We start from the raw sequence: 27,583 nt of genomic DNA, 5'->3' as shown, positions 1-27,583 counted from the left end.
CCACTGCTTCACGAAGCTTCACGAAGCTTCACCAGAACATCAGCGTGTGAGCGTACACTAGAGAAGGAGGACGAGGACGTAAACAACAGAGCAGTTTATTAGTTACAATTCCAAACATGTTTCCATCGAACGACTGAAACTCAACACGGTTCTTGTCGAGAACTGAGGCCACGAGTTTTTGTCGCTCTAGGCGCTTGGCAAAGTTCCACGGGTGACCTCAGCCGTCCACGACATCTCGTAAAGCAGGAGAACATCCCATCGTGCCAGAGAACATGACTCTTAGGTTTTTCCACCAGCGGACACGTCCTCACTCACGGTGACTCCAGAAGACAGGATGTGGAAAGTGAGGAGCTTCACCTTTTTTTTTTTTTTCTTCACAACCGTGTTGATTTTTACTACGAGAATTATTTTTAAAACTGGCGACTCGAGGATCTCATGCCTTGAAAATATAACTCGAAGGACAAACGATAAATCAACAAATCAGGAGTGGTTAACGGAGGAAATATAAAGTAAGTAAAGTGAATAAACGATAAAGTGCTCGAGTGAATCAAAGTGTGACACAGGATTGTTTCGATGGAATCAAAAGACAATAGTTGTAATAATTCAGTAGTTCAGTAGGACGGTGAAACAGAGTCGTGGATGAGGTGACGTCGCACAGATGTGCTGGAGGAGGAGAAGATAAAGAGTGATGGTTATTTCTCTCCTCCTGGCACAGAGCTGAGGACAGAACTGGGCCGACAGTCAAGGCCACGCTTGGCTCGTACAAACACAGCTGGTCTGGAGTCAGATCTTCACATGTACTCTCACACATGTTTAACACACAAGCCATCGTACCTCCATTGTCAGAACTGAGCCCACTTTTGTTGATATGTATGCAGGGTTATCAGTGCCATCGGAATATTATAATAGATAATAGTTGAATTTAACCTTTCAAATGTTTTTTATTTAAATCTTTGTTAACCATAAAACTTATTAAATTCAATTAGTTTTATATTTAAAAGGTTGAATTTGTTTTTATTTAATAATTTAATTCAATTATTTGTATAATCAAAGGTTGAATTCGTTTTTATTGAACATTTTTATTAAATACTACAACTTAAATACTTGTTTTACACCTAGAGTTTCATATTTTGATGTTGTAGATCTATTTTGAAAAAATAAATAATATTAATTTAATTAATTTTAGATTGAATATAAGTATTTTCGTTTTTAAAAACATTTTGTAATTTTTTTTCTTATTCAATTATCCAGATAAAGAAACAATAGAATTCAAACTTAAAATAAAGAAATGATTAAATTAAATAATGATCATAATAATTCAATAAAAACAAGTTTCAACTTTAATGTTAACTCAACTATTCAATATTACGGTGGCAGTAATATAACTCCATACATGTCCACAACATTGGGACTCTACACTAGAATGAACAATTTGTAAACATATTCATCCTCAGAGTAAACATTAATGAAAATAAAACCTATATTTGTATTAATTTAAGGAACAGAAATGGTTCAACCGCTTGGTTTTGGTACTTGAAATAACTTTTGCCACAAAAAAAAAGGAAATTTTACATAGAATATTTATAACAACCAATATCCTAACATGTTGCTTGTGAACTTTATTGGAACTCATAATGTATCAACGAGGTTTCGTGATACAGCGTCTTTCACCTTCAAGGCCACAAGATGGCAGTCTCTGCTCTAAAACATTTGGCTTTGAAACACAAACTCAAGGAATCTATCGCACTCTGAAAATCACGACCCTGTATCATGAAACCTCACCAGGTGTTTCATGAAACCTCATCCACCCATTTCTATCGGTAACACTGCATCATGCATTTGAGAAGCAAAAAGGCATCATTATGAACGAACACATATCAAGTGAAGGAAATCTATCCCATCATAACGACTGGTTCTGAACGAGAAAAACGGTACCAAAAAAAAGTCTGATCATCAATAAACCACCAACCAGTGAAAACATATTTTATAATCTAAAAAAAAGGGAGCGTGGAGTGAAATACAAACTGAAAATGGTCCATTTTTGAAAGTTGTCGAGTTGAATTAACCGATCAATTGTTGGAGCGTCTTCAGTCCCAATATCGTCGATGTCTTTGGTCGCAGAAACATTTGTAGGAACTCGTCAAATAAATAAACGTGGAGAGCAAGAAAAGCTCCGGGATTATCGGAGTCGATCGCGACCTGAACCTGCTTCTTTATTCTGGACGTGGATCTCTTTTGAAAACAAACTGGATCTCAATATGAGAAAAGGGATGATGGGATGCGCTGGCGGTGTGTACAGGTGTGTTTGACGTGACGAGGCTGTCAATCACGGGTGGAAGAGGGAAGAGGCACGAACCTCCCGTCACTCCGTCGGTTTACTCGGGCCGACGGTTCAGAGGAGCTTCTGGTCTGATAAGGCGTCCGGTGAAGCGTCGCGTGGAGCTCGGGTCGGTCGGTCGTCGCCACAGAGGTGAAGCATCCTGTGCTGCTGACTTCCCTCCAGCTCTTCATCCTGACACATGGACGACAGCAGGTCAACACTCACATCTATGGAGTAATTGATATATTTAAAGGTTGAATTTGTTGGATTGAATAATTAATTTCAATAATTTGTACATTGGAAGATTAGATTCATTGTGCTTAATAATTTAATATAACATTTTATTGAATAATTAAATGATAGACATCGTTTATTGTAAAAGTTAATTTGTTTTATGAATAAAATGATTTAATAACCTGTTGATTGAAGGATTGAATTGGTTTTATTTAATTATTTAAATGTATAATTTGCTGATTGAAAAGTTTAATTAGTTTTTATGAATTATTTAATTTAATAATAATAATAAAAATTGTATCAATATAGCACTTTTTAAACCATAGTCACAAATTGCTTTACATAAAAGCCAACAAATACAGTTAAAAATGAACCAATACATTAAAACAGTACAGTTTTAAAATAAGATAAAACAACAAACGTTCCATTAAAGGAAAATATTATTAAATAAACTGAAAGTAAAGGAGAGTAAAACTCCATTAATTTTAAGATTTGTTTATTGATAGATTTAATTGGTTTCATTAAATAATTGAACGTATTGATGTTTATATTGAAAGATTGAATTTGTTTTGTTGAAAAGAAAATTATTTATTATTATTTATTTAATATTTATTTATTTAATTACTTGTTTACTAAAAGGTTTTATTAGTTTCATTGAATCATTGAATTCTTTTTCTCTATTTTAAGGTTTAATTCGTTTTTTTTTTTTAATTGTTCACTTAAAAATATGTCTATATTCAAAATGAATTACTTTCCATTCCAATAGTTCAAGTGTACATATTTTTAATCATAAAAAGGTATTTGTGTGATTGATAAATTAAACTAAATTAAATTAAAGTTCGAAATAAATACGAGTGAATTGAATAACTTAATGAAAACCAATTCAACCTTTTAATACTTGAAAAAATCTATAACATTTCAATCAAATAAATCTAAAGTTTCAACATCTTAATTCAACTATTCAATATTCTGACGGCTCTATTTTACTTCCAGACACATTTTAATAAATGAAAAACTCCAATTAGAACTAATTTAAGTGCCTTATTCATTTCCGCTGCCGACTACAGCAGAAAACACCATGAGTTGCGGCTCATAAGTCTCTCCTGGAAGGTTCGCTGACGTATTAAGTCTATTCCGAGGATGAGATGGATCGACGTCAGCGTGAACAGCCAGAGAGAAATTTGGCTTCCAGAAGGTTTTTAAATCTAGTGCAGAACTTGGTCGAGTCACTCGTTCCAGGGAAACACAAAAGATAGTTCAACATGGGGAAGTGAGTGTCCCACAAAAGTGAGCAAAGATCCGCACCGTGTCGAAGGTCTCCTCCCCCTCCGTGTGGTCTCCATAGCGACCACTTATCTCCATGTCAGACAGAGCGCTCTCCACTGCCTCCTCGTCATAGTCAGTGTGGTAGTCTGACTCCTCTGACGGGAAGGAGGTGAGGAAAGGAAACACAAGTGAGTGAGAAAGTGGGTGAAACCGAAAGTGCACCAAAGCAGTGAAACCAAAAACTTTTTTTAAAAAAAGGCCTTTAAATGTGGTTAAAGATTATTTTCTCTTAATATAAGAGAGAGAAGATATAAAACATCCACCATTTGTTTTATGTAAAAATGATATTATGCCAAATATAAATGTAAAAAGTAACCATTCATTTTTGTAAAAGTGACTTCAATATACATTTGAAAAACACTTCATCTGATCAAGATACTTAGATATTTAGTTTAATGATCCACATTAAGGGAAGAAATGAATTGACTGAAGACTTGAAGCAGTCGTTTCAAAAACGGTATATTAGAACCATTACATGAACTCTGCTTTATAAAGATAAATGTTTTTAGAGCAGCTCTCGGACAGGATTAACCTGGAAACTTATCATCTACTCCAGAGTCTTTCATTTTATTCATGTGTTTCTGATGATGAAGTTCTGGTCATTACTGTTTTAAAGAGAAACGAATGTGAAAACTCCAACTCTCCTGACTCACTGCAAGATGCAGTAAGTCTCTCATCATGACCATGTTTTGAACTTAATACTTTATAAAGTTCTCCCCCGTCTGAAATCTTAGCGAATGAGAGGTTACGAGAGCGGAGTCCATTACACATAATAATGACTTCACTCATCCTCCAGCCAGCTGTAATCACACCCCGCTTTCTTTATACAACAAGTCATTTGGAGGTGGAGACTTGGAGACCTGGGATTGATGACATGTGGTGACAAACCTAGATGTTTGACCAATCACAGAAGAGTGAGTGTGGTTGGGGTAAACAAGATTTCATCTCCAGAAACACAAAGTATTTTCAGTGGACGGGGCTTAAGCACATTTTCTGATTAAACTATTTAAATTAAAAGACACTCAAATGAACATTAATTGCCCTTTAAGTGATCTTTTCTTGTTTTTATGAGTAATAGTTGATCCTGATTATTACTTTTATTCTCTTTCCCTTATTGTTGTTTTTGTGTGTCTATTACTGTTGTTGTTTCTAGTTATTTTCTTTTCTTATTTTTATTCTTGTACTTAATCGTATATTGACTACGGATGCGTCTGGTTGTTGTATCTAAAAGTTGTCGTCGTTTCGAATAGTTGTCTTTTGTGATCGCTATATTTGTTGTTGTGTAGGTCTAGTGTTGTTGTTGTGGTACTTTGTGATCGTTGTCTCTTTTTGTCTCTTATTGTTTCAGATTATTATTGCCGTCATTTCCAATTGTAATTGTCTTTGAATCAAACAAACCAGTAATATGGTGGCTATTGCACCTTAGACATGAAAAAACATCATATATATATATATATACTGTATATACTGTATATATATATAAAATCCCAGTGTGTCCCAAAGATTGAGATGATTTCATGACTTCATATTATTTTTTGAACATGTTCATGTCACAAATTCACAAGGGATTTTCATCGTATTTCAACACAAACACATTTTCTCTTGCAGGAAAAAGCTAAATCTATTTCTGAGAGAGTTTAACAAGATGAAATGATGTCAGGTTTATTTGCTTTAATTTAAGAAAAAAACTAAAGTATCTCTAAAATACTTAACGCAGTAACAGCTCTACCGTTTTAATCGAAATGAGGTTGCGATCAATCCCAGACCCCCGTGTGTGTTTTTGAGCTAAGATAAGCAGAAAGCGACGACATATATTTTCAGCTATACTCGGACGGCGGCTGAAGTGCAGCGGCTGCACATTCGCTCTGAAAGTGCTGGTAGCACATGGCAATGATTGCAGGTGCTGCGGGAGGTGAGAGAGTTCGAGAGCAGCAGTTTTTACCGTCCACCAGCGCAGGCTTGACGGGCTCGATGCGGGACACGATCTCAGCCAGGTCGGTGAAAGAAGCGTTGGGACACGTCACCACCTGGAAAAAGTAAAAGTTTGACTAAAAGTGGGACAACATCATCAACATCCGTGTCTATAAATACACACTATAATCGTCGGTGCCTTGACAACAACAGTTTATCTCTCACGCAACACTATGGATCAAGGAATTAATATTTGTGTTTTGTTTAAAATTTTTAACTCCGTGTTAAATCATATTAACAAAGCCATTATTTTTTTTCGTGAAACGGAAACCTCAGGAGAGTTGCTTCTACACAAGGGCCTGAAAATAGAAGTTCCTCATTAAGAGAGTATGTGGGTTTGCCATTGTTTAAAAGACAAAAGTAAGCGTGGAAGTAGAATTATACGACATTACCGAGTCGTGCTGTTTAAATTAAGATGACTAGAACATTGCTCTGACATCCTCCTCCTCCTCTCCTCCTCTTTTTCTTCCTTCTAATTTGTGTTATTTTGCTCTGCAGCGGTTGTCAAAACAGTTCTTGACACCGACCTGAACATTTTGTTTATTCTTTCCACATTGTTTTTTTGTCAGATTGAGGTTAAATATATCCTCATTTTTCCCGACAATAACAAACAAGTGACATCTTAACACACAGCAATGAAAATAGTACTATTATAAATCAGTGTATGACTTGTGATAACTCAGGTTTATTATCCCACAAACGGTGAGAAGTGGTTAGAATAAACCTGATGTAGGGTCAAGAAGCCATGTGGTGTTTAATAGTGGAGACACATGGATAACTGGAAAGATTTGTCGACCCATTAAATTAATGCATTTATGTTTCGTCTCAGTACATTTATATTATATGGCTTAAAACCCTCTTCACACCAAAGGAAACCAATCAAATAAAATGCTTTTACACAGAGGCCTTCTGTAGAGTCATGAAAAAACACCATCCAATCACTTTAAACTATTCATTGGAATTATTTCTTGATGCAAGTCCATCAAACCCGACTGTCAGTTGTTTCCGCCTCCTCCCTTCCCTGCACTCTCTCCCGGCAGCTGATCTCATGAGTATATAACGTGTATAACTTCATACAGTACGAATGTTTGTTGTGCAAGATATTTTCTAAGCTGTGAAAGAGCCATGAATGCTCAGGACCAAGAATTGTAACTTCTTCTACTCTGACAGTGAAATAAAAACTAATTATGTGACATTGAAGCTCCTTTAAACTTTTCACAAAACAATATCCTTCCTTCACATTATAAAGTCCTTTTGTTGCATTTAACAGAAGTTAAAATTATAAGCATCTAGAAATGAGAAAACCTAAAATAAAACTGAAACTAAACTAAACGCATTGCATTTTTTTTTAAATTATTGAATTAAGTCATTTCTATAGTGAAACATAAATTTTCTACTTTTTTAACATAATCAAATTAGTTGTTTTTGTTTTTACACATAAAGTTTCACATAAGAATTCCGATATTTTTTCTAAATTCAATATTTACGAATTTGTAGTCTTTTAAATTCAATCATGTTTGTACAAAAGTGCCACCAGACAAGACCAAACGAGTACAGAGCTACTTGATGGAACCTTCAGGAACTTTTATACAAATATATGAAAAACAATATTGAATTTTGAAAATTAAGAAGTCATTCATTTTGAAAATATTTTTCTATTTCAATTGTAAATAAATAAATAAACCTTTCAATAAACAAATTATCAAAACAAATTATTGAAAAAAATATATAAAAAGCTTGAAAAAAACATTTCGATAAAAAGTGTCTAAATGTAAAATTAAACCATTCAATATTCTGATAATGGTGATAAACTGCCATAGATATACAACCACATGTGTTTGTGCGAGTATGCATGTGTGTGCATATTAGTACCAGCTTCTTACATTGTTCTTGCTCTGAGTGTTGTGAAACTCCTCCTGGTGTCTGTCCTTCAACATCTTCTCCACCACTCCACTGCGGCACCACACGTCAAACACAGTTTTCCCGTGTTGGTATCCCACTTCCTGAAGGCAAGACACCACAACAAGTCAGCATGACATTGCAAACAGAATTGTTCATTTTCCAATTTCCAATTCAATTTTAATTTCAATTCTTTAAGTTGATTTTAATGTGTACAGAATCTTAATTTATTCAAACATAAATATTAAATAATTAATGATTTATTTTGCAAAAGAAATACGTATATTAATGACTTCACAGTCAACAGGTAACTAACTAAGATAGTTTCAGGAATAAGCCTGTCCAAGAGAGTCACAGAATGTCAACAGAAACACAATTTATTTCACAATAAATAAAGCGTTCAAGTTTAAAGTCAATAACATGACATGCTAGCTAAATGTAGAAGTTGGTTATAAATTAAGAAATAAACATGCAATGGAAAATTAAAAATTAAATAATAATACAAATTAAAATTCCTAAAAATATGTTGTTTCTCGTCCAGTTCTACTCAATTACTTTCAAACACTCAAGTTTAAAGTAATGCTAATATCAAGGATCTACATTTAAAAGATTTAAAAAAAATACGTACAGCGATCTCGTCGAACTTGCCGAACTCCAGCGTGCGGTATCGATCGATGGGCGGTCTGATGTACTCGCAGTAGTCGCTGTTCTTCACGGACTCCAGGTGACGAACGCAGCAGACGTACGCCAGTCGAGTCTGGATCTCGGCCATGTTCAACACCTGAACAACAGGTGCACACAGGTAAGGAGGGAGACGCCCACACATTGAATTGTTTCATTTTCACAAACAAAGTGATTTTAAAGAATTTTAGCGTCTTACCTTTTTAAGCATTTGAAATATCATTGACAGCAAGGATAAGACATAAGCAGGGGACGGATCCAGGTGACAACACATTAAATTCTAATCTGTTATTTATATTTTTTGTACATGTTCTTCTCATTTTCTTTTTTGGACGATCAATAAAGCCTCATCATAGGAGGTAATAATTAATATTGATTAAGTTTGGTGGATTATTTTAGAGATAAACCTTTACTTTCTTATCAACTCATTACCTTTACTTTCTCTGCAAGTGGGTTGATGCGTTTCCATAGCAGCCACCATCCGGAGAGCGAGTCCCCGTAATTGGTAAGGTTGGTTTCGTCACGATTTCCCACGTCGATCGCTATCACCACTTTGGCCCCCATGGAGCGAGCAACATCAGCTGGGAAGGCGAAGCCAAAACCGTAAAGGAACGAAAGAAAGAAAGAAAAAGGCAACTGATTAATAATGTCCAGGTCGCAGTGATGTAAAGAGGAAAACATGTTGATTAGAGAGAGAAGTATTCAAAGCTGATGCCTTTAAACCACTTAGGGAGTTAAAAAAAAAAAGAGAGCAGATTTCACTCCATTTACAAAGAGACCTGGAGGTGTGCGAGTCATCGTGATGTTTGAATCTCCTCATAGATAATGCCTCTTTTAATGTGTTAAACCCTGAGTCGACACCTCTAATCACTCACTTGTGAGTCATCACTGGCTACTGAAACCTTTTGACATCATCTAAAGTTTATTTAAATAACTTTTTCTGGCAGGAATAAAGATAGAATAAGAATAAAAATGAAATGTTCAAATGTCACGTATGAATGAAGTTATTTTCAGATACCGGTGACCCTAATGATTCAAATCCAGTCTGCAAAGTCTAAATAAAATGTTACCATAGCAACAAGTAATACCATTTTAAGACACACTGTATACACAAACAGAACTTCTAAATGCTTGAATAACTAATCCTAACTCAAATACTTTTAGTTTCAGGTACAGGTTTCAGGTGTGACAGGAAATACTTATAATAGAATAAATATTGGGTCAAAAGTATCACATAACTATAGGAGAAGTAAAGGGAAAAAGGGGGTTTCGTAATCTAGAGGTCACCAACACCTTTTGTACCCTGGACCGGTTAAATGTCAGGATTATAGTCACCAACAAAAATAAATTTAATTGTATGCCAACCATTGTGTTCTGTATTTGTGTGTCTATTAGAGATATTTTGTGCAAATGTGTGCTCAAGTTTGTGTTTAAGGTTCATTTATATGGAATCACTTTTACTTCTAGAGTTTGTGTTACTCATTTTCACTTGTTAAGAGTCACGCGCTAATGTTATTACAGAGAAAATCACTTTTCTATTTCTAAAAAAAATACATTTTAAGCAGTAATATAGTAATAATAGATATTTTTTCTGTTGCTTTTCTATGTGGCCTGGTAATAGATGTCTCACAGACCGGTAGCGGCCCCCGAACCAAGGGTTGGGAAGGACTGTTATAATCCACCTGGTAGGTTATTGATGTAGCCGCCGTCCATAAGGAGGTGTCCATCTTTAGGGTCGCACAGAGGAGGCAGGTAGCCAGACAGTGACATGCTGGCACGAACATACCGCCACAGGGAGCCTCAAAAATACAGAGCGATTACAAGTGAGGTTTTACAAAACATTTTAAAGAAAAAAAAAAGCTCCGGGAAACATCATCATACCATCAGTGTGAACTCTCATGGCTGAGGCAGTGATGTCGGCTGTGATATTAAAATACGGGATCCACAGGTCCTGCAGGGAGGAAAGGTGAGGATGAAACTATAGATCATTTTTCCAATGATTTGGCTGAAGAAATAAAGAACACCTCGATCTGTTTGCCCTTGAAGACGTTGCTGATGCCGGAGTTGAAGGCCGCACCAGAGAACATGGACGTGATGGGGTAGGTGAGGTCCAGAACTTTCTTGAACACCGAGGTCATTTCCTAAAGGTAGGATTCAAAGGCAACACACAGGACATGAGCAGATGAATCTGCAGCAAACATTTGTTTTAATAGTCAAGAAAAGTACAACCCCTACGCATTCGTTGTTGGTCATTTTTTGTGCGCACATTTTTTTTTGAGTAATTTTCTTGTTTTATCTTCCTTGTAAGTTCAAAACATCTCTCAGTACTTACAGATAAAAAGAACGTCTCTGACTCACTGCCACGAAGCAGGTTATGTGGTGAAGAGCTGTGTTAAAAATTTAATTATCAATAATAGAGCTCTAGTACATGAGTCATGATTGTTCATATTATAAAAGTAAGGAAAAAATAATTACGTCAAAATGTACCATGGTACATGTACATAAGGTACCATTAAACATTATGCTGTAAACAAAGATAAAGTGGTCAAATTTGAAACCAAAGATATAAAAGGTAAATTAAATGTTTCATGCGACACAAGTTAATTCTTATAGCCCTAACCTATTTTCTGTCATCTCTGACCTATGCCTCAATCCGTCTTTGCAACTGAACTTCTGTGAGTTTATTTCTCACACATACATCCTCTAAAGCAACAATAATACTATTTATTAACTTATTAAGTTATTGAATTATATAAGTTTGATCGTTTAACGCATTTTAAAATTCATTTTGTAGGTTTACATCGGATACGTTTTGAGGGAAAACAAGTAATAATTCCACAATAATCGTCTACGATAATAATAATAATATACAATACAGCGGTCTAAGTGATCAGAGAAGCACATAGAAAATTCACATTTCAATCTGTTATTGGATGGTTTCGACCAATCCCGGCCTGCTCAGCGAGGGGGCCTGACTGAATGGTGCTAGAATTAGAAGGGAAGCGCACATATATTATATACATAATATTTTTTAACGATTAAATTATCATTATTTGAAACGGCAACAACACAACATTTCATCTGCATATATATCCTGCTTCTTTGACATCTTGTATTCAAAGGTTATTTTTAAGGATTTAAAATACTCAATCTGTTCATCTGTTACTATCATCTACAATATCACCCATTTCTGCTGCTATCGTTTCATCCTTTGATCTCCACCTTCAAATGTTGCCTTCTGCTCTTAATGAAACTAAAATGTCCGTCTCGACATGTAATCATAAAGAGCAATCGGGTCACGTCTCTTATCAAGCGAACCCGCAGATATTAAACGTGGCTCAGGGGATCAAGAAAGCGCTGATGTTACTCATATTTTATTTGTATTCGTATCAAGGAGTATTTCTTTCCCAGATGCACTTCAACAATAAAAGCAGAAACACTGCAAAATCAGCAAATGGCTTCTACCAGAGTTCAGGACCAAGGACAGAGGCAGAGGGAGTCTGGGATATACTGGAGGGCGAGAAAAGGCAGAGCGAGAAAAGAAAAGAAGGAGAGCGCAGGTGTCATGCATCACCGTGCTTTTATAAATAAGGGGTCGAGTTTGGTGTCAAGGAGCCTCCAACACGAGGTAGAACGAGAGCTATGTGCAGGACGACCAGATTACCTTTGATGATAAATCAATACCTCATGCTTAACTGCTTCAAAATTAAAAGTGAAGCAACAGGAGAATTAATGATGAACAGTCACCTTGAAAAGGACAGAAATCAAACTGCCTGTGCAACACTTGAAGCTTTTAATTATTTAAAATGCTTAAAGTTCAAAACTGTAATCGACACAACATTGACGGTTAAATAAACCACGAGTAGCTGGTTGAAATATTCTTTAAAAATGTTTAAGTGACGTAAAAAAAATAAAAGATAGAGTATTGACTCTCACCATGGCCCATTCTCTTGCCCTCATCCTCATGCGGCTGTGGCTGCGGTCTTCGGCGTACAGCGCCCCCATCAGGGACCCGATCGAGGTGCCACCGACGAGGTCCACTGGGATGCCGGACTCGCCGAGAGCTCGCAGTATTCCGACCTGGGAACAACCCCTGAGGAGTGAGGTGGAGGGAGACGGACACGGGAAGAGAGCAGAGCAGAGTTAAACGTATTGATTATAACATAAATATGCAAGCAGTGTTACCATAACATTGATTTAGCCGTGTTGGAGCAATATTAACACAGACAGCCACCAATTGATTCCCCCATTTTCTCACTGCTTGAAAACTCATTTCAATGTGGAGCTGTTTGAAGTGCATCGACTTATCCTGGTATTGCTCCCTCTTCTGTAGTGAACGGTGAGAAGCTTAATCCTTCTTAGTGGCTGTTTACTAAATACAGTGTTTTTGAGAGGTAGTTAAAAAGAATCTACATTAACACACAGCACAGATCGTTTATCAATGAAGGCTGAGATACTTTTTTATCTTGACTCACATTATTTTGATTATACTTTTTAACATCTACACAAAGTACAGTATATTAGATCTCATCATGATAAAGTTTCTACTGTTCTGTCAATGAATGTTAAGGAGCTTTAATCTGACGAATACGACACCATTTAATCAGCGTCCAATAAAATCTGCATTGTTACACAAGGTAGTGACTAAAAGCACAAGCAATGCTGGCTCAGAAAGGCAGCATGAACTAAAATTTTATAAACATTAAAAAAGAACTATTTGAATACATTATAACATATTTTTATGTTCAGCAAACTATATACTTCTTGCTTTAAAGCAGAAATAAGTAAGCTTGAAAACATGTTTCTGGCTCCCCAAGTGTCAGTATAGTGTAACTACAGTGTGAATGTGCCAAAACAAGATGCAAAGGAATGAAATTGATTTGCCGATCTTTGTATTTTCTTAAGATTATGAGAAATTGTGTTTTTGTGTGTTATTTAATCACTTGTATACTCAAATACTAATGTTTAATAATCAGGGAGTAGGAATGATTATTTTATGGTATTTCTCAAATTACAAAATTGAATTGTTTTTCGGTTTTCTTTAGATTTCAAAACATTTGTAATGTGTAATTATAAGATTATTAATTGCCTATTATTTAATTTACTCTCAATTATCTCAAATTAACATAATTTCTTATACTGCTTGACATGCATATCTTATATATATATATATATAAATAAATATGCTCCTTTTTTGCAGAGAACGATTGAAGAATACTATTGATGATAATATAAAAAATAATGAATTAATCTGTTGTATTTATTATTACCGTCTGTTGGGGGTTTTTTTGTTTTATTTATGAAGACTGATTTTCTCCTCGGTGCCATCAGCCTGTGACTCTTGAGAAGTCAAGACAGTTGTTTCAAGTTTACTCACATACAAGTTTGTAAAGTAAAAAATATTAGTAAAACGCAAACTCGCTCACCGATTCATTGGCAACATTAAACTGATCCCTGGGTCAGAAAAGATTGGGGACCCCATTGTTTACTTTGCATCAGTAACATGGTTTACAGTCGAGTAAACTAGATTTTACCACAATTACATTTCCTTTTTATTTCAAGCTCCAGTTATTATTGTTTATAACCGAAACAGTATTGTATGGGAAGCAATACTCAGTTTATTTGTAATGTGAACAAACATCAGAGAGAGAAGCAAGACAAAAGAGTAAGATAGAATAAATCAATTAGATAAAGTGATAAGTGAGTGAAGGCTTTACGCACCTGGCCCCTCCCCCTCCTAGAACCAGGGCAATAGCGTTGCCGGTGAGCACCCGAGCGAGGCGAGAAAAGTCGGAGTGACGATCTGCAGGCTTTTCGAACACGCGCTGATACAGCTCCAGCTAGAAAACGTAACAGTAGCGAGTTTAATGAGGAGAAACAAAAAAAACACTTTCTCCGATGAGAGGCGGTTAATGTAATGTTTAACAATGAATCATAAAACGTAAAAATATCAAACTGAATTTAAATCTTCTACCAGTTTGGGAAGACTCCTCTTAGAGAACACCCTTCTGGGACAAGACAGGTGGAGGTGTCGGGAAATCCAGCTTCGCATGTTAAGCCAGTTCACGGTTCCTTTCGGTGGAGGCCCGTCTTCTTTGTGTAGCAGCACCAGCTGCTTCTGGGCTCGCACGGCACTTCCTTCCAACATACGCTCCAGCTAGAGGGAAGGCGACGAGCAGATGTTTGCGAACATTTTAGAGTGATTTGGGTTGAAAACATAATAGCCAGAAGAGATTAAATAGTCATTTATATTTAGGCACAAAGAGGTTTCCAAGGAGAAGGGAAAATGGGCAGATTATGTCGGAAACATAATTTACAATTAAATAAATAATAGAAGAAGTTAAAAAGTTAATAACCTTCGTTATATAATACGAGTGGTTAGCTCATAGCTAAGAGGTTGCGCATTCAATCCCAGCCCGGGATATAAGTGCGTCTTTGTGCCCCTGAGCAAGACGCCTCACCCGATTGCTCCTGATGGTGAGCTAGCACGCTGCCTCGCAGCCTACTCCCATCACTGTGTTATTGTGTGCATGAAAGGCTCTAAAGTGCTTTGAGTGTTAGACTTATATAACACTATACAAGTATGAACCATTGACCATTTACCATGAATAAAGCAACATGTTTTTTCATCCATTTAAATGCCTCATCTGGTCTTCTTCTTCTTATCCGGGGATAGATCGAGGGGGCAGCAGCTTCAAGCAGAGAGACCCAGCTCTTCCCGAGGGGAACCCTAAGGCTTTCCCAGGCCAGTTGAGAGACACTGTATTCTCCAGTAAGTCCTGGGTCTCCCTTGTGGGACATGCCCTGAACACCTAACCAGCATGAAGTTCTACTTTGACACTACTGGATGACCGTGCTTCTCACCCTAGAGCCCAGACCCCCCCGGAGAAAACTACAGTCATGCAAATATATGAGGGGAGGGATTTAGATAGACCGTTATACAGAGAGTTTACATTTTGGCTTAGCTCTCTTCTTACAACCACATATGACTCCACTTTTTCAATGTAGTATCTTCTCACATCTTTAAACCTTGTGAGAATATACAGTACATGTATGGATGTACATTAATGCCATCAGAATATTGAAGGGTTTCTAATATCTAATATTGTTATATTTTAATTTCAATTATTCAATATTTGTTATATTTTAATTTCAATTATTCAATATTTATTAATTCGTAGCCTTTTAAATTCATTATAAAAAAATGTGAAGGCTTTTAAATTCAATATAAAAAAAAAAACTTCAACAAACCGTCTTACAGTGAAGGATGAGAGTGAACTATCGTTTCCGTTTAAATCCTTTGACATCAGAATCTACTGATTGATCGTGAGATGTAGTTTAAGATGTTTAAACTCCAGACATTAAAACAAAGTCGATACTTTGTCGTGAAAATATCTAAACTGATGCAGCAGTGGTGACGTCACCTGATCGTTTATGCATGCAAGTGTAATCCAGTTTTGTCTGGTGGCACTGTTATGCTGAATTTAAAAGCCTTCAAAAAAAATATTTTGAATTAAAAACACTTTGAATTGTTTTATATTGAATTTAAAACGCTACGAATTATAAAATATTGAATAATTGAAATTAAAATATAACAAATATTGAATAATTGAAAGGAATTCAACCTTTCAATATTTGAAAGAAATACATTCAACCATTCAATATTCTGATTGCATTGATTTACTTCCATTTAGATGAGAGAAAGGTTCAGCATCTGAAAGAGGTTGATGACTCGTAGCTAAATTGTAGTGCGTGTTTGTGTGTATGCATGTGTGCGTCTAGTGAGAGCAGTGACTCATTCTGTGCAGGGGCAAATATTGATCCATCTTTCCATTTCTCTGTACCATCTCTTGTTAAATGAGGAGACATTCTTTTCTTTTCTTGGTGCCCATTTTCCCCCTCAAAGCAATTACTTCTTTCATCAGCTGGTTATGCACTTCCCATCTTCCCCCTCTTCCACAATAACCATCCCGGCCGCTCATTTCTCCACTATACCCAAGGGTCAGACACGACTCGCTCACGGGCTGTTCGGCCATTTAGCCGGCTAAACCTGCAGACGTAATCACAACACAATAATAGGATGATAAGGACCAGGCTTGATATCAAACATCTAACATCGAGACCTTCGTCGGTTCACTGAAAAATCGTTCCTCTGATGAGTTCAGCGAGATTAAAATCAGCTCGAAAAAAAAAAAAAGTGTAGTCGGCTTGTTAACAGATACAATTAGACGTGTTCACAGAGGAGTGACTGATGAGGATTAAGAGTTTAATTTAAGAGCAGATGCATCAAGGGCCGGTGTTTCAGGTGATCCTAGTAATGCTGACATTAGAGATGAACAGATGTATTTTGAAAGGTGTCGTATAAAACTATACTGAACGTGATCTTGAAAAAACATCTCCTTGATAGCATCACCTACCTTTTTATCTTTAATAATGGAATCGTAGAATTCATTTTAAAGAAAGGCTTAAAAAAAAAATAGAGTATTTAAAGCTTTTTGAATGATATTGGATTTTTTGATTGAAAAATCTACTTTGAACTAATCTAGCATTTTCTTTTGAATTATTCATTTGTAAATAAATTGAATGAAAGGCTTTACATTGAGCTTTCTGGGTGGAGTTTGTATGTTATCTCCATGAGGGTTTACTCCGGGCACTCCAGTTTCCTCCCACAATCCAAAAACATACAGAGGTTGATTGGGAACTTGAGGAAATTGTCCGTAGGTATGAGTGTGTGTGTGAATGGTTGTATGTCTTTGTGTGTCCTGCGACAGACTGGCGTCCTGTCCAGGGTGTCCCCTGTCTCCTGTCCGAATAGGCTCAAGCCCCCCCACGGCCTCCATAAGGACAATAAGCAGTAGAAAATGGATGGATATTTGGAATGGTAATTGTTTTGAAACAGTTAGTAATAAAACCACACATACTTTAAAAAAAAGTATTCTTCTGTGTGTTTGTAATAGAAAATATCTCTGCGTTGTGTTCCGTCACATATTATTTATAGGCTGAATTTCTGTCAGTTCTAAAAGACCAAGTTATGTATATGCAGTGGAGTTATTGTGGCTTTTCCAGGCGAATTCAGATGCAGAGTGAGTGCTGCAGGATCACAAATATAACTCCATTTATAAATAAATACAAGGTTTATGGATAATATTAAGAATTCGATTTGGGAAAATAAAAATAAAACCAAAATATCGCAACAAAATCAGACACCTTTTAACATTTATGCCATGATTTCTAATCAGAAGCCCATGGGTCCAACCCTATTTATTTGTTATACTATTTAAAAAAAATGCTTTTTGTTCTCCCAACATTAACCTTTGCTTTGTAAAAAATCCACATAATCTCAAACACATGTCATCCATCAGCAAGAACTCACCCCCCCAACAGTCGGGTCCTGCTCTCCCAGTCCCACAATAATAATGCAGTCAGCCTGACGAATACAGCGCTGAGTCCAAGGCGTCAGTGTGTAGTCGGTCTGATAAAGTACGATGCGGTGAATGTCTTCTTGTTGGCCAAGCCAGCTGGACAGCCGGTACTCGTGGACACTGCAGATGAAGTACACGTCCATTAATGAGCAGTAGCGTCACCAAAACTGGCAGCTAGCTGGAGTTGTAACTCCCCGCAGAGCCAGGCAGGGAATTTCATTTGAAGTTATTGAAATAAGGAAAACAGGAGGATTCAAAACAACATTCAAGGGGTGACACAAGAAAATCTCTTTTGAGAAATTAAAGCCAACTTTGACGGATGATACCTGTCTAGCGCTGCAGCTCCCAGACGCTGCTTGATGACGTCACTGGTGAGAAGTAGTGTAGGACCTGCAACAGAATTGTAACACGTTATTGATATTAAACGTCATAAAACGATTTATCATGTGTATTTAAGAGCCACTAAGCACAAATGTATATTTATACGACTGCTCTTTCCAACTCAAACTCAATTTTGTGTGCTTTTTATTTTTATATTTGGAGTATTTTTGCTTTACCAACATTTTAAAATTGACGTCTTGTTTGTAGACAGCTGTCTTATTACCATGTTATTACCATTGTTATTTTTTGTTGCATATTTCCAAAATGTTTCAAGTATTAACCCATTTGAAACCGAATACTTCATCATACATAAATTGGTTATCTATGAACTGCCCAAGTTCTATGCTGACATACATGCCTGTGTGTTTTCAACAAAACGGATGAGGTGTTTTTATTACAACTACAATGCAGTGCAGCGAGCATCCTTAAATATATGAGGATAAATTAGATTATTCAAATCAACAACAAAATGGTAAAAAGGCCAAAAAATATAATCTTAAAATGTTATTGAATATATTATGACCTTTCTTTACAACCAGAAATACATTTTACAAGGCATTAGTGTCTCATATGGTATAAACTTCATATGTCATAGGTGAAATAAATGTCCCCAAGAGAGTCACAGTAGAGTTTGTGAATGTATGAGCTTGTGTTTATTACCGATTGCAAGGAGAGCATGCTGCAGCTCCAGAGTGAAAGCGGTGAGCGGCACTTCTTCCGACACCGGAAGCACTGCTACTGTGGAAAGGTTGGTAGCTTGATTCCCTGCATCCCATTTGCTTCCAGGGGTGTGAAGAGCCAAACTGCGGGCTGGAAACGACAAGATAAACATGAGAAACTCAAGCAGTTACAAAGAAATAAACAAATATCACTGAGATCAAGAACACACAGACCTGTCAGAGGACCATTGACCTGTTGGAGAATCTTCTGTCCAAGTAAATGGATCAACCTGGTGACAACCTGAGCAACACAAAATCATTTATTTGAAGCAGGAATACTAGAATAGTGTCTCGAGGTCCATTTGTGTTTCTTTGTTTTCTCCATACCTGTGGAAATTTCCTCTTGATTGAGCTCAGAGCTCCTTCAGGCAGCTTCGCCAGCTCAGAATCTCTTACAGCGTGAACCGTTGTGGCCCTGTTCTGATGTGTAAGAGCCTCCACCTGAAGCGAGGAGAGGCTCATTTGGATTAATGTTTCAATCTTGAGAAAGCACAATCAAATTATTAAAGCAACACCATAGAAGATTTAACGTTTGTTTTTGGCTCCCCCGAGTGCTAGAACAGTGTAACTGCAATTCCAAATCCAGATTAAGGCTCTCGTTTGGTCTACTGTTTTAACTTCTTTGATATTTTCTCTCTGTACTTCAGCGATAATAGAAATGAATGCAACTGCACAGGCAAATTGATGTAGTAAAGAGCGGTGGTAAAATGATAGCTAGAGTTTTACAGTGAGAGCAAAAACCAATCACTACAGAAAATATGAAAAAATAAAATAAATAATGTCACAATCATAACGTAGCGATGCTTTAAAGCAGTGTTGGTACATGTTGTAATTAAAGGTCTTACCACTCCAATCAAGTCTCCTCGCCCATATTCTCCTATCAGCTCCTTTTTCCCATCTTCCTTCATGATAACAGATCGCAGTCGTCCGCTCAGCACAATGAAAGTGCTATCTGATTTCTCTCCCTGTCTGTAAAACACACAAAGCATCCGAAGACACGGTTTAGACAACCCATGTATTCAATACGACATGTTTCATTAACCAGCTCTTTTTTGTAATTATGATAACAAGTAAAGACTTTTTACACAAGAAATAACAGGTTTTATACTTTATACACATCTAATTTTTACAATAAGATTGTTGCTGAAGAGATACATAGAAAGGTGCTTAAACAATTGAGTTAATGAATGTACTATTTGTAGTAAAACAAGTTAGGTACTACAAAAAAAAACTAATGAAAATACAAACATTTTTTGATTTTAACTTCAAATGACAACCTACTCAATGACACACAGCTTATGAGTGTCTTAGTGTATTAAACCTCGGATATAGAAGAAAAGGTTTTTGCACAAAATCCCAGGTTCATTCCAGGTCTGGGAAACTATTTTCAAAGAACCAGACTTTTTAAGCCTTTCACGACCTCACTCGCACCCTGACTAACACAAAATCTTTGTTTTTAATCTTAGACAAACCTGTAAACAGCTCTGCCAGCTTCCACTGCCATCCAGTCCAGAGCAAAATCTATTTGTCTGACGAAAGAGGACATTCTCTTCACCACGGTGTGAGCAACATTCAGGACCACCTTCGGTTCCACACGCATGATACTGCAACAGTAAAAAAAGAAAAAAAAGAGTGAGGAGTGAGAACTTTAATTCACAAGTTGGAATGAGTTATAAGATACTGACTCATAAAAGTGGGTTTTAGAAATGGACAGGAAGCTGCAATCACGCTGAGCTTTGACGGTGAATATGAGGGGTTCTCCGGTCAGGACGGCCAGCTGACCGACAAGCTCTCCGGGATGTGTCACAAAGAGACGCGTGTCTTCCTCGCGGTCGATCATGCGCTGGTACACATGGAGGAGCCCGGAGATCACGAAGTGAATGCTCACCTCCTAGAACAAGACAAATTTATAAACAAGTTAATTCCATCTAAGACCTAGCTTAATCTGATATAGATCTAATTTGGTTTTCATCATCTATATTATGTGATAAATACAAGGCCCAGGGCCTAAACCTGCCCTCCAAGTGAATGTATGTGGCTTGTTATATCGTTAGCAAAAATCAAAGTAGATTCATGTTTACGTTAATATGGTGACTCAAAAAGATGCCAGTGTTAAAAAGGAATTTAGTATTGCCCGAGTACTTGACTCTGACGTCGTAGCGAGTAAATGGCTTGGCAAAAATCTACCCACTTTCATTTGTTTTGAAACCAAAATGCCAAAACACAAGCTTTAAAAGCGGCTGGAGAGGACTGTATCCTCTCATCCTCAGTCATAGCCGGGATCTCGCAGGATTTCATTGTTCGTTTAGCTGCGGAGGACGTAATGTCTGCTGCAACTTAAAAGAATACTTTTTTTAAATCGATAAAATGTCTTTAAATATCGATACAGTACCATGAAAAATATTAAGCTGTATCACAATGCATTTATATTTTCTCACACCCCGAGTAATCCTTCCTGGTCTACAGAAACCAGACTCAACACACTCAGATAAAGACAAAGAATATAATTTCAGATGTCAAATTATTTTCGTAAAGCATTGTGTTCTGTTTGGAGTTGGAAGGGAAACCTCTTTTTGTCCTATATGATCTAAGAGTTTTCCCTCACAAACGCTCTCTTGTAGTAAAACTAAAGGAAGAGATTATGCAGGATATGCTGTACATTAACGTACATGATGAACAGTATTTAACTCGAGATGACGGTCTGACCTGATCGCCCTGACGAGCCAAAACAGATCCAGCTTTGACGTGATGAAGTGTAACTCTTCCCTCGAGCAATGTAGGGTCCTGAAAGACACATGGAATAGGGTCTGCTTGTGACAAAGTGGTCGCAAAAATGATAAAGACAAAGTGTGACTTTAACCTTTTGAAAATACACTTTGGAAAAGAAATCTACTTTGACATTAGGTCTCACCTCTAACTGGATGATTCCCAACAGATCTTTCTTGGCAGCCTGAAGAGTGGCGCAGCTCTTGCTGAGGTAGATGGAGTCAGAGTGCCCTCCGTTGTCTGAGTAGTGAAACACCTCCGAGGGTTTGTGTTGCATCGTCACACTCTTCTTCAGACTAGACTGCAGAATTAGATAATGGTTATAGAGAATAGGGTCAAACATTGAAGCTAATGTTGCTGTTGATTCTTACTCTAGGAGTCACAGGACTCGGTGGAGTCTCATCTATGGTGACACGAGCACGTTCACACGCCATATTCAAGTCATTACCTGCAGGACATACCAAAATACTATAAAACTTGGAGAGGTAAAAAAAACTAAATGACAGTTGGTGCAGCTACCTGTGGGGTCCGCAGGCATGGAAATAGACCGTGCTTTCCTAAATGTGTTTGGAGGGCTGTCCTTTGAACCATCTGTTCATTGTGACACAAGGTGGCAGAATTAGGTCAGTGTCAAGCACAATTTTGAGAAGTTGTTGGATGTTCGTGACCTGTTTCTGAAGCAAATTCCATGGCACCAGCTGGCGACTCGTCCTGGAAGTGTAGCCGACGCGTCATCTTTCCAGAATTAGCTTCTCCGATCACATTGTTCACGTTGGTCAAGGGCACCGCCTGACTTTCCTGCAGAGCAGGCCCATTAATCAGAGGCTATTTTGGTCATAATTTACATTCATTTTCTTTAATACGTAGAAACTATAAAATTAACTAGAAAAGCACTTAGTAGGTTCATACCTCCCCCAAGGAATACACATGAATTTATAAATATATAGCATTAATCAAGACAATAAAACCAATTCAATGATGAAAGAATTGTGTTGGTTCCGAGTGAAAAATAAAGGTTTCCTGGGGGGGAAAACAACTCCTGACCACAAGCTATTTTTCCAATTCATCTCTCACAACAATTAACAGTCACATGCCATTAGTAGATCTATTTTAAGAGATTTGGGTTAGAGCTAAAGCGTCTGTTGTTGCTAAACCGACTCTTTCCAGGTTTATGAAAGATTGATCTTGAGGCAAAGGCTAAGCTGAGCTTAAAACAGCAGAAAATGTAGCAACAGTTAAAGGTCAATTACGGGATCTCTAGCCTAGATACTACGAGCAATACACGCCCACATGCCAGCCAAGCAAATTTTTGAAAATTCATGAAAAGAATAATATCAAAAGGAAAATGTGAGAAAAAAATGATGAGGTTTTTTTTGGCAAGGTGTGTACATGACTTTTTTCTGCAGCATGTGTTATTTTATTTCAGCATTGACTTCACTTTTAAAAACCAAATGTTGCTCCTCGAAGCTAATGACAAAAGCTTCAAAACGTTAGTAAATCCAGATGAAGCTACAGAACTGCACTAATATATACTTTCACTTCTAAGCTAGTTTATTGCTAAGCAATCATAAATGTTTCATTAAAATATATTCTTTTTTTTTAGCTATTAAGCTATTAGCTTTAAGCTATTATTTTCAGAAACAGACTGATTTTTTTTTTTAAAACACACACTGATGACATAACCTCTGCCACTCCTTGGCATGGGTAATTAAATGTACGCTTTTATGGTTAGTTGCAGATGCAAAAACAAGCTATTGAAAACATAACAAGAAGTTTACAACACCATTCAAATTGTATGCAGAGGAGAATAGAGATGATTTTCTCTGCAATGAAGCTGCTTAGCGTTGTGTGAAATAACCTTCTATGTGCAACCGAGACTGCACATCACCTCTTGTGTGTACGATCTAATTTGCAACCAGCAGTGCTTATGAGATCATATCTATGTGAAGGATGTGTTGACACGGAGATGAATATCTACGCACAGTTCATTTTCTTGCTCTTACCGGATTGAAGAGCTCCGTCGTAAGTCCTAGGTAGTTATGGAGCGCCAAGAACGTGACTCTTTGAAGGCGAACCATGATTATCTATAGGACAGAGAAACGGTTTGAGACCACAGCACCAAAACTATAGATTTATAAATAATATAAGTGTCACCGATTCTTACCTGGATGACCCTCACAAGTGTTTCTGGATACTTCCTAAAGACAGACTCGAAGGCAGATGCAGGCAAACGTAGAATTGTTGAGCGAGTGGCTGCTCGAGTTGAAACAGTCTTATATGGAGCTGGATACCCCTGCCAGGCCCAAAACAATAGTATGGGTAAGTAAACTATGGACATTACAATATGTTTATAGGAATAAATACGGAGGAAATAAAGCATAAAGGCATTGCTTCTGGTATTGTCCTCACAAGTGAATTCATTAGAAGCTCTTTGGACTGAAATGTTATTTTGAAAATGTAAAAAAAAAAACACTTGGTCACTGTTCAAGTTTAGTTTTTTAGATGATAGATCAATGCATGACAGGAGATCAGACAGATTTGTGGAGACAAACAAACTACAAAGGGTTAACAAGTTTAATGCGTTCCATTTCTCTAAGCATTATCATGAAACATCAACTTGTTATAATTGAAAATGTTTGGACAAAAAAAAGAAAACGCTCCATCGAAAGACTATGTGAAAAATAAACATTTGTTTCCTGGAAAAAGGGGACTTCTAGAGCTGTTGTTTTTAAATCTATTTTGTCTTCCTGATGGACCACTTTTATCATTTTTTGAAGATCAGCAAAAGCAGCAGGGTTCTCTGGAACTCCTCCCATGACGGGATTATTGCATGTTAGATATGCAGTATAGTGTCCATGTTAAAAAAAAAAAAAAAACATTAGCCAACCTTCTGGTATTGTCATCACAAGTGGATTCATTAGAAACTATTTGGCCTGAAAATGTCTGTAGAAAAGATTTTCTAAATGTAAAGAATAAAAATACTTGATTATCATAAGGCGTCTGCATGATTCTGAGCTACCGCTCCACCAGAGGGAGCTGTTGATAGACTTAATTTGGATGTTACTACAAAATTAATCCTTTTGTTGTTATTTTGTTTTGTTTTTTGTTAATTCTAAGAATGCTAAAAGTGTACCTTTACTTGTTTTTAGATGGCACACACATTGCTGGACTGAACCAATAAGAACAAATTGGAAAAACTTAGAATGAAGAAGTCCAACAGTCAAAGAAGTAAGAAGGACTTACAGTGATGATATCCAGGATGCTCAGCAAACTATGGACGCTGTCTCCAGGATGAACCTCCTTTACCACCGGTTCTGTGCCATCCTAAAAGTTTGTCTCCGTTAGCTACATTCACTAGGTAACCATTTGTGGCCACATTACAAATAAACATGATTCTTCTTTACGTACATTCTCTTGAATGCAGAGCTCAAGTCGACCGTCCTGAACCACATAGATGCTGTCGTCATCATCTCCAGGCCTGAAAAGTCCTTCCCCTTCTTGTAACTCGATAAAAACCATGTGGCGACACAATTCCAGGAAGAGAGGCTTCTCAAAATGACCCAAGACCCTGATGAAGGTTACAACAAGATCATTGATGAGAACATCTGGCAGGGAATGTGTTGCTCTTTCAAACGCACCTGACATTTTTCAGCATATACAGCACCTCCGAGGGCAAATTGGAGCTCTGAACATCGAACTCTGTAAGATCAGCCTCCAGCAAAGATGGAGGTGGTTCTTTGGGTTGGAGGGTTGGCGGATCCTTCCTGATTCGTAGGAATCTGTTCGAGAAATAAAGTCATGTTTGTATGCCTTCTACGCCACCACAACATCGTCTTATAGTCCTAATGAATCAGACTTACTTGCGAGCTATGCTAAGGACTTTGGTTCTTTTACGGATGCGTTGTGGTTGCTTAGAAACAGAAGGTGAGCTGGAAGGAGGGATGGCGGACAATGTCTGGACCTGTCAATTAAAAACAAAACATAAAACGCCTATTTATTTCATATTTGGTCAAATTAAAGTAAATGTAGGATTAATAATTTGAAATAAATGAGCAATACAATGTTCTCTTAGAATAATTGTGACTAACGCTGAAGAACAAAATAATATTTTGTGTATATTTTTTTTAAATTTTTAAAGGTAAATATTCGTCAAAATGGGTCTAAACTTTGAACTTTCAGCAGGTTTGCCTTGATTGATTTGCTCTGGGAACGTCATCAACATACAGACCACTTAATCTGCAGTTGATTAACTTGACTTTATTTTCCAGAGATTAACAGAAAAAATAATTCAATCACCATGTTAATAATTGCCAGTTTAACCTTAATAACTACAAACAGCATGGATTCAAATAAAATTAAATCATACTTGTGGATTTAAGGTATATGAATAAATGTATTTGTGACAATGAATAATTCTAAGCATACTAGATCAAGATCAGTGTAAAGCAACTGACACACCTTGCGCATTATTTTCCTTCCATAGAAAAGCATTTTGTCTCTTTTTCTGAAGCGATACTGTGGTACGCCAGGCTGTTGCTGACCTTTGAACACAGAGGGGATGTTACTATTCACATCGCAGAAACTTGAAGATACAAGACAAGTGTTTCCTCAAAGTCTACATAAAAAAAAGACTCACGTGCATGTTTGTATTTCCTGTAGAGAAAGAGAACCACAATTCCAATCATCGACACTGCAACTGCGGCGCCAATCAGGACACCCGTGAGCTGGAGAACAGAAAAGTTGTGTTTTGATGTTCAGACAGAGGAGCATGTAGACACTGATACCATCATAACATAAAGTACATTAACACCCACAATCATGCCTTCATGAGTTTCAACTCCCATATCAACATGATTACAATTAAACGTAACAATTTGAAGAGTAAATAGTGTCGCGAAACAAACAAGTCTGCACAGCTGGTTGTGTTGATAATCATTTGAAAATGTCAGCATGTTTGGACATTAATCTAGTTTTAAATTGTAAATATTAGTAAAGTATATAAGACATCTTACCATAGTGGTTTGCATCCTCTCCTCCACAAACTGCTGTAGTCGTGCTTTGAACTCGTTTTTGCTGGACTCCAGCATCTACAAATGCATATTATATTTGTATTTGAATACATGACTGGTAAGAAGAGTGCTAAATGTTATACCAATACAATGCAATTGATAGTTTTCAGTTAAGTGTCAATAGAATTCTTTATTATTATGATGATGATGCACTAGTTGAGGGGGAAAAACGTGAACACAAAAATGTGTTGTACTCACTGAGCTGGCCCATTTAGACAGGTCCCCATCATCACCAACGCAGGACATCCTTAAATACACGTAAATATTCACGATTATTCACATTTAAGGGGCTTGTGATCTCCCCTAGTAAACACAGGCTCGGTATGAAGAATGAACTCAAGGCTCTTCAATCTTCAAACTGTTTTACGAAAACATCAGTATCTGGATGCTTATCGTGTTTCACTGTCAGATAATCATTCAGACACGTCAGCCAACCCTCATATTTTTATCTTTATCCATCAGTGACGCCTCACTGTGAACTTTCTCCTGCTGCTGTGCTTTCACTACCAACCTAAGCTAGCAGCTACAATAACATTAGCTTATGACCATCGAACTGTCGACAGGGGCTTTGGCAGCGGCAACGAATATGTACCTCTTTTCGCACTGATATCTCGGCACCGGGGCTTCCAGATAAAAAAAAATAAATGTCGTCTTTTTTCCCCGGTTTAAGTTGACTGGTCGCGTCTCACAGCATCGCTAAAAACAAAGTTAGCTGCTGCTAACAAAGTTTCCTGTGTGTGCTGCCACTTGTGCTGCCACGCCCCCTTCAAAACAGCAGCCAACCGGTTCCCGTTT

The 27,583-nt window shown here is 37.1% G+C and overlaps 1 protein-coding gene across 1 annotated transcript; it reads right to left on the bottom strand.

Annotated features, from left to right (window-relative positions):
- Window positions 1-79: 79 nt before the first annotated feature.
- pnpla7a (patatin-like phospholipase domain containing 7a) lies at window positions 80-27,523 on the bottom strand. The gene is made up of 36 exons (XM_087791337.1): window positions 27,381-27,523; window positions 26,987-27,035; window positions 26,732-26,806; window positions 26,356-26,443; window positions 26,178-26,260; window positions 25,580-25,680; window positions 25,358-25,498; window positions 25,128-25,287; window positions 24,963-25,043; window positions 23,884-24,012; window positions 23,723-23,803; window positions 22,388-22,517; window positions 22,239-22,310; window positions 22,091-22,167; window positions 21,865-22,020; window positions 21,660-21,737; window positions 20,639-20,844; window positions 20,426-20,557; window positions 19,799-19,922; window positions 19,281-19,394; window positions 19,128-19,194; window positions 18,895-19,044; window positions 18,180-18,243; window positions 17,805-17,973; window positions 14,406-14,588; window positions 14,153-14,271; window positions 12,368-12,524; window positions 10,456-10,572; window positions 10,313-10,382; window positions 10,114-10,230; window positions 8,864-9,012; window positions 8,379-8,531; window positions 7,735-7,854; window positions 5,823-5,907; window positions 3,860-3,975; window positions 80-2,512 (listed from the first exon to the last, which is right to left on the bottom strand). Exons 2-36 carry the CDS (start codon window positions 27,032-27,034, stop codon window positions 2,393-2,395), a joined length of 4,032 nt encoding a protein of 1,343 aa, XP_087647463.1. The 5' UTR covers window position 27,035; window positions 27,381-27,523; the 3' UTR covers window positions 80-2,392.
- Window positions 27,524-27,583: the final 60 nt, after the last annotated feature.

This window comes from Callionymus lyra, chromosome 5, assembly GCF_982586985.1.
Source record: "Callionymus lyra chromosome 5, fCalLyr1.hap1.1, whole genome shotgun sequence".
NCBI lineage: Eukaryota > Metazoa > Chordata > Actinopteri > Syngnathiformes > Callionymidae > Callionymus > Callionymus lyra.
This window is presented reverse-complemented; position numbering and strand designations above follow the sequence as displayed.

Bases quoted from the DNA above. Each gene is read 5' to 3' on its own strand.
- pnpla7a (XM_087791337.1), bottom strand. From the start codon at position 27,034: ATGTCCTGCGTTGGTGATGATGGGGACCTGTCTAAATGGGCCAGCTCA. The intron at 19,395-19,798 runs GTAAGACCTTTA...TCCTCGCTTCAG, and splicing joins GAGGAGACTTGATTGGAGTG to GTGGAGGCTCTTACACATCA. The intron at 10,383-10,455 runs GTGTTCTTTATT...TCCTCCCTGCAG, and splicing joins TCAAGGGCAAACAGATCGAG to GACCTGTGGATCCCGTATTT.